Source organism: Elephantulus edwardii, unplaced genomic scaffold (genome assembly GCF_000299155.1).
Source record: "Elephantulus edwardii isolate Elephantulus edwardi_28Jun2011 unplaced genomic scaffold, EleEdw1.0 scaffold00410, whole genome shotgun sequence".
Lineage (NCBI taxonomy): Eukaryota > Metazoa > Chordata > Mammalia > Macroscelidea > Macroscelididae > Elephantulus > Elephantulus edwardii.
The window spans coordinates 115,943-123,763 of NW_006400160.1; the positions used below are offsets into that span (position 1 = coordinate 115,943).

The 7,821-nt window shown below is 46.7% G+C and overlaps 1 protein-coding gene across 1 annotated transcript in view; it reads left to right on the plus strand.

The window, feature by feature from the left end:
* The window catches only part of LOC102872827 (granulocyte-macrophage colony-stimulating factor receptor subunit alpha-like), a 16,633-nt gene extending 12,674 nt beyond the window's left edge, over positions 1-3,959 (plus strand). The window contains exons 9-11 of the mRNA XM_006902414.1: positions 1,027-1,123; positions 3,011-3,080; positions 3,879-3,959. Of these exons, the coding sequence (XP_006902476.1) occupies positions 1,027-1,123; positions 3,011-3,080; positions 3,879-3,959 (248 nt within the window). The remainder of the gene's footprint in view (positions 1-1,026; positions 1,124-3,010; positions 3,081-3,878) is intronic.
* The last annotated feature ends 3,862 nt before the right edge of the window (positions 3,960-7,821 follow it).

The window sequence follows — 7,821 nt, forward strand, 5'->3', positions numbered from 1 at the left end:
GATGGATGATGGATGGATGGATGGGTGGATGGATAGATGGATGGATCAATGATGGATGGATGGATGGACAGGTGAGTGGATGGATGAGTGGATGGGTCCATGAGTGGATGGATGGATGGATGGATGGTGGATGGATGATGAATGGATGGATGACAAATGGATGGATGGATGGATGGATGGATGGATGGATGGATGGATGGATGGAGTGCAGAGTGAGTGGACAGACAGACAGATAAATGATGGGTGAGAGGTGGGTGGATGGTAATGGAGGAGCTAAATGTATGATGGGTGGGTAGGTGGATGGATGGATAATGGATAAGATAGGTAGACAGAGAGGGAGGATGGATTGTAGATGGATGGATGGATGGACAATTAGATAGATAGATAGATAGATAGATAGAAAATGGGTGGAGGGTGGGTGGATAATGACTAAGATATATTAGATAGAGAGGAAAGGAAGGATAGATGATGGGTGGAGAGAGATAAAGAGAGACAGAGAGAGAAAGAGAGAATGTATGGATAGATGATCTAGGTGGATGAAGGGATAGGTGGGTGGGTTGGTGGATGGATAGATAGATAGATAATGTATAGATAGATGATAGAGATAGATGGATGAAGGGATATGTGGGTGGGTGGGTGGATGGTTAGATAGATAGATAGATAGATAGATAGATAGATAGATAGATAGATAGATAGATAGATAGATGATAGATAAAGGGCTGAGTGATAGATACTGGATGAAATGGATGGGTGGTAGATGGATGGATTGATGGATAATTAGTTGGAGAGAGGGATGGATGGATGGATGGGTGCATGCATGAATGGATAGAAGGATGGGTGGGTGGATAATGGGTGGGATCATGAGAGGAAGATAAAGACAGACAGAGGAGGGGTGGGGGAAAATGTACCTATACAAAGACAAAGAAGATCATAGACATTTAAATGATCTCTCTGTGTGTCTGTCTCTATCTGTGTGTGTCTTTCTCTGTTTATCTCTCTCTCTCTCTCTCTCTCCTCTCTGTCTAGGGCTTGAAGAACAAGAACCTCACTCCGCCTACATCTACATTCTCGTGGTCCTGGGGACCCTGTCTGTGGCCCTATCCCTCTGGGTCCTCTGTAAAAGGTAACCACACCGCGGGCGGGCCAGGTGGGACTCCTTCCAGACACGAGGGCTGCTGTGTGACCCAGGTGCGTGCCCAAAGGAACTAAAATTAAGGCATGAAAAAGGGAGATCAAGGCTTTAAAGACAGAGAGGCAGATAAATGTGGCACAGACAGAGGAGAGACAAGCTGGCACCTGGGGAGCATGACTGACAGACGATACACACAGACGGACATGTCATGTCTTTGTGTGCACTGTGGGCATTGCAACACCATTCACAGGGGCCACGAGATCAAAACACCCTGAGTACCTGTCAGCGGGTGATGTGGCCAGTTCACACATTGAACCACCACTCAGCCGTGAGGACAAACACCCCAAGGGCCCACCTGCAGAGGATGGACGCCCACAGGGTGATCTCTAAACAAGTTCAAAGGCGAGATATCTCCTGGGCCACTCGGGTGAGGTGCCATTCAGAAATTGGGGCTGCTGGCTGCAGGCCACATCACTCTGTATTTTCTATTTCGGCAGCCCTCTTCACCTTGTCCCTCCTCCTCCTCCTCTTTCTCCTCCTCCTCCTCTTTCTCCTCCTCCTCCTCTTTCTCCTCCTTTCTTCTCCTCCTCTTCCTCCTCCTCCTCGTCTTTCTCCTCCTCCTCCTCTCTCTCTCAGTCTCTGTCTGTCTCTGTCTCTCACTCTCTCTTAGCATCTCTCCCTCTCTGTCTCTCTGTGTGTGTGTCTCTTTCTGTATCTTTCTCTCTCTCTTCCTGTCTCTGTCTCTCTCTCTCCCTGTTTCTCAGTCTCTGACTTTCTTTCTCTGTCTTTCTGTCTCTGTCTCTCTGTCTCTGTCTCTATTTCAATCTCTATCTGTATCTTGCTCTATCTCTCTCTCCCTGTTTCTCAGTCTCTGACACTCTTTCTCTGTCTTTCTGCCTATCTCTGTCTTGTCTCTCTCTCTCTCTCTCTTTCCTTCTCTGTTTCCCAGTCCCTCTCTGTCTCTCTCTCTCCCTGTTTCCTAGTCTCTCTCTCTGTCTCTGTGCATTTCTCTCTCTCTCTCTCTCTCTCTCTCTCTCTCTCTGCCTCTTTCTCTCTCTCTCTCCGTTTCCCAGTCTCTGTCTCTCTTTCTGTCTCTCTGTGTCTTTCTGTCTCTCTCCTTCTCTGTCTCTCTCTCACCCTCTCCTCTCTCTTTCTCTTTGTCTCTGTCTCTATGTGTATATGTCTCTCTGTGTCTCTTTCTCTGTGTGTGTGTCTCTCGCTCCATCTCTCCCCCCATGTCTGTCTCTCTTTCCCTGTCTCTCTCTGTCTCCTTCTCTATCCCTCTTTCTCTATGTCTCTGTGTGTCTTTATCTCTCTTTCTGTCTCTCTCTGTATCTCCCTGTGTGTATGTGTGTGTGTGTGTGTCTGTCTGTGTCTCTGTCTCTTTCTGTCTCTCCCTGTTTCTTTCCTTCTCTCTCTCTCTCTCTCACACACATACACACACCCCCCACTAGACTATTCTCCAGCTTCCTATCCTTTCCCAGTTTGTTCGGTAAAGTGGCCATCACTCACCGTGACCCCTCATGTCCCCACACCCAGCACACTTGGTGACAATCCTTCAGTCATCCTGGCATGGTTGAGAATTGCTGACCAGTCCACTCCAAGCAGAGCCACACCCGTGGGCCTTCCAGAGCTGGGACCTTTCAGAAGCAAGCAGCCACGCTTTTCTCCTGAAGCACCTTGAGATGGATTTGATCCTCTGGCCTTGTAGCCAGGAGCTGGCCTTATGTGCCCCTTGGCCCGCTGCAGGTGGTCCTCCTGTTCTTGGGGGCTCTCAGAAAGCTTGTTAAACAAGACTTGGGGGCCACTGTTGATAGGCTGTCACAGTGGGCAGTCTATCCACACTAACCCTCTCCTCACCCCCTTCTGTCTTACCAGGTCCCACCTCTTGCACAACCTCTTCCCTCCAATTCCCAAGATCAAAGACAAGATCCGAGATGGTCAGCAGGTGTGCACGGGGTTGGGCGAGGGATGGGTGGAGATTTGGAGGGACAAGGGACTGGGGGCTCCAGAGAACTCCCTTCCTATGTGACATGTGACACCCTCATTGGATGCCAATGTGTCTGAGAGGCTGTGTTCTGCTCACTGCCTTCCCCTGGGCTGGACAAGGGGGTTATTCTCTGTGGGCTGCATCTGGAGGACTTGACCGACAGACAGACACAGAGATTGAAAGAGAGACAAGAGGAGGGAGACAAGGAGAATGAATAATGGAAGGAAAGAGACAGACAGACAAACAGACAGAGCCTTGGGACCTGGCATGACACACACTCAGGGTCTCTGAAGAAACACTTTTACGTGCAGGGCCTTGTGTCCGAATCTACTGGACCTTCCCCCCACCCCCCGACTGTGGACTGTCTTCCAGCCTCTGTCCACTGTCCACCACTCCCACCACTGTCTACCACTCCCACCCACTGTCCACCACTCCCACCCACTGTCCACTCGTGTTGGTCTCTATGGACATCATGGCCTTATCTCTACTTCCTGTCCACACTCCACTCTGACCTCCAGGTTCATCCTTGTCCCCCAGCCCAGCCACGCTACCTCTGCTCCACAATCACACCCTGACAGCCTCGTGGCCTTGGCAGCATCCACTGGAGTGTCCTGTACCAGAACATGTGCCTCTAATGCTTCAGGGAACACATCACACACAGTGTCCACTTGAGGTCCCGTTAGAGAGAGGACAGCCCCCAGCAACCCCCACCTGTGACATCCCACCCACAATGTCCACTCTCTTCTGTCCACTCAGGTCAACTGGGCAGCACCTCCGCTGAATGTAGAGAAATTGGCAGACAAGGAAGTGCTCACCATAGTGGAAGAGTTCTCGTGACACCGGCCGGGCTAGCGAAAGATGTGGCCATGCTGGCGGCCACCCCCAGGGGCTTGGGTCTGTGGTGTGTGTGTGTGTGTGGACTTCTTGATTTTTTTTAAAAAATATGTGTGTGTGTGTGTGTGTGTGTGTGTGTGTGTACCATCAATTCACATCTGAGTGGTACAGGAGGAGATTGCCCCTCCTTCTACAGCCGAGCATCTGGTGGATTTGAACCTCACACCTCTCATATTGCAGCGCAGCTTTTTGCCACTAGGCCACCAGAGCTCCAGATGTCTTGATTTTTTACGTGTGATGGTGTGGCATTGGACACCGGTGTTAGAAATTCCAGGACAGAGCTGGACCCAAGACCGGGGAGTCCAAATGAACCCTATCCATATAGAACGTGTCTTGGGTGTGGTCAGTGGTCATCCATGCCACTGCAACTCATGTCCTGCCAGTGGACAGCACAACAAACGGCATCCCTGGCCTGTGCCGTCTTCAGGAGGGGCTGACCTGTGTGTGTCCACTGCAGCTGTGGTCACTCTGTGTTGGTCTCCCACCGCAGGGGCTCGGCTATCAGCTGTGCTTTGGACAATGTCCTGCTGTGTGACCCACAGCATTTAGTGAGGTGATGTGTAGCCTCTCTCTACCTGCCCACCCTGCTGGGGTGACCCTGTTTAAAATACTGACAACGGAGCTTCTAGCACCCCCCCCCACACACACATACACACAGAGACACATGCCACTGGTCAGCAAGCAAGACCCTCTGACCACTGCAGAATGGGATTTACCTTGTAGATCCCATGTCTAGAAAGGTTAGACTCAATCAGAAGCACCCAGTGTTGACCAAGGTCCAGGGACGGGTGCTCTTGGAGGTCAGAGGACTTCAGGCTGAAGAATTAATTCTTTGCTGGGAAGCTCAGTGGTCATTGTCTAGATGGTGGCCAGTGAGCCCACAGAGAGCAGGGACATGTAACTGTGTGGGTGGCATCTGCATTTTCTGGATCTATATTAAAATACCTGATTTTCTGAGCTGTGGTGTTGGAGAAGAGTACTGAATATAGGCTGTGGGCTGCTGAAAGAACAAACAGGTGTGTCTTAAAGAAAATGCAGCCAGGGGTCTCCTTGGAGCCCAGGATGGGGAAACTTGAGCTCACATCCTGTGGGCATGTGGTCTTCTGGGGCCAGTCCTTGGAGAAGGACATCATGCTGGGGACGGTGGAGGGTCAGAGACAGAGAGGATGGACACAGTTCCCACAGCCATGGGCTGGAGCCTGTCCGAGACGTGGAGGACAGGACAGGGGTCAGCTCTGTGTTCAAAGGGTCTTTACAAGTCATCCTTGACTCTCTGGTATCTAACAAAAGTGTTAGTGAAAGTTGACAAATTGATTGATTTCCATTCATTCACACATGTCATTTTTTTTCCTCGCTCTCCCTCCTCCAGCAAGAATTTTGACTTGTTTGTATGTATCCATTTTATTTCTTAATTGTTTCTCATGACACCCTATGTTACAAAATAGCCCAGACAGGGAGCTCTGGTGGCCTAGTGGCAAGAAGCTGCACTTCAATCCCAGAGATACACGGTTCAAATCCACCAGATGCTCTGCCAGAGAAGGAGGGACCATCTCCTCCTGTACCTGTTAGATCTGATTTGACAGCACACATACATAAATTAATTTTTAAAAATGTTTTAAGTGCAGCAATGAATGAATGGAAATAAAAAAAATCTCTATAAATGCTGATTAAAATTATTTTTTTAAAAATAAAACAATAATGACTGTGACCAAAAAAAAAATGTTTCAAAAATAGCACCACCTCAAAAGATTGGGGTTTGTTGTTGCTGGGTTTGCTGTTTGGGGTTGTTTTTTGTTTTGTTTTGTTTTGTTTTGTTTTTTCCTTCTTCGTGTGCAAATTATGTTCTTTTTAAATTTTTTTTGTTATTAATTTCAACGAAAATTTAGAGACTTTGGATTCCCATTCATTCATTGTTGCATCTTTAAAAAAAATATTTAATTGACGTGTAAGAAGTTTACAGATTAAATTAATGTTTTTCTCAACAACGTGTACATGTTTTGTTTTTCTACATGGGCTCAGTCTTGCTCAATGGGGCAGCACACAGCCTGCGGCCATGTCCACTCATCCTTGTATCCCGCTGCTTTCTTGTTCCTGAGTTCTGTTTTGGGGCAAATGCTGACCTTTGGGCCTCATGGGGTTGGCGGTCCCATGGCAGCCATTCCTTCATGGTATCCTTGATCTATTTGGTAAAAAGCTGAGTCCTTTGAGTTCACTGTCCCTTTCAATCTTTCCTTTTCTTGCCATGTCTTTGCTCCAGGTCTATATAGTTGATTTGGCTTTAATCTTTAAGAGGTTACCTCTCAGATGCTCTGCTGGAGAAGGAGGGGCAATGTCCTCCTGGACAGTACACACACAAAAAATAAGACAATTTTTAATTTTTTTTTTACATTTTTAAAATTTTTATTTTATTATTTTGTATGTGTGTAACGTCAAATCAGATCTGACTGGTACAGGAGGAGGTTGCCCCTCTTTCTCCAGCAGAACATCTAGTGGATTTGAACCATGTACCTCTGGAATTGCAGTGCAGTTTCTTGCCACTAGGCCCCCAGAGCTTCCTAAAAATAATTTTTAAAAAATTTTAAAAAAACAAGGTTGTCTCAGACTTATCTTGTGAGTTGCTAGGGAGTGAATTCAAACTTGGCCCTTTCCAGTTAGCTGGGATCACGTTTGTATATGGTCAAAGCATTGAAAGGCTATTGTTGGGTACCTGAAAGCCAAAGTTAACTCCAAGCTCCATCCTGGGACACAGGGAACTGCTTCAAGGAGTTTATTTTATTTATGCTTTCGTTTTTTTCTTTTTTATTTGCACACATCTACATTGTTTATTGCTTATACAAAGTACATTTCACATGTATTGTACAATACACAATGTCTATTTCACATACATCGTGCAAGACACAATGTCTATTTCACACACATTATAATACAATACAAAATGTATCCTTCGCATGCATTATAAAATACAAAATGTAGTCTAAAGTACTCAAGAGCAACGGTGTCTCTTTGGAGACGAAGGTGCGCCTGATACAGGCCATGGTCTTTGCAATCACTTGGTATGCATCAGAGAGTTGGACAATGACTAGGGAGGACAGAAGGAGAATTGATGCCTTTGAGCTGTGGTGCTGGAGAAGAGTATTGAACGTACCATGGACTGCCAAGAAAACAAACAGATTCATCCTAGAGAGGGTTAAACCAGGCTACTCCTTGGAGGCAAAGATTCTGGGGCTTCGTCTGACATACTTTGGACATGTTGCAAGGAGAGACAGGTCTTTAGAGAGGGACATCATGCTGGGTAGAGTAGAGGGACAGTGCAGGAGGGGAAGACCCTCTATGAGGTGGATTGATTCAGTGACTGGGGGAATCGGGATGGGGGTGTCAGAGGCAATGAGATTGGCACAGGATAGAGCAGGGTTTAGGGCTGTTGTACATAGGGTCGCAATGAGTCGCAAATGACTCGATGGCACATAACAACAACAACAAATCTTTCACATACATTGTTGATATAATATACAATGTATAATTCCCATACATTGTACAGTACACAACATATTCTTCACATATATTGTTTATATCATATACAATGTGTATTTCACATATATTGTACCATATATAATGCATATTTCACATAGTGTATATAATATACAACTCTATTTCATGTACGTTGTACAATTATTGTTGTCGTTGTTAATTGCCATCAAGTTGAGCATGACTCATAGCGATCCCATGAACAAAAGGCCTGACCTTTTCGATAACTATTCAGATTTATCAAAGTTCAGAATTTCCAGAGGCATGTGGTTTAGGAAGT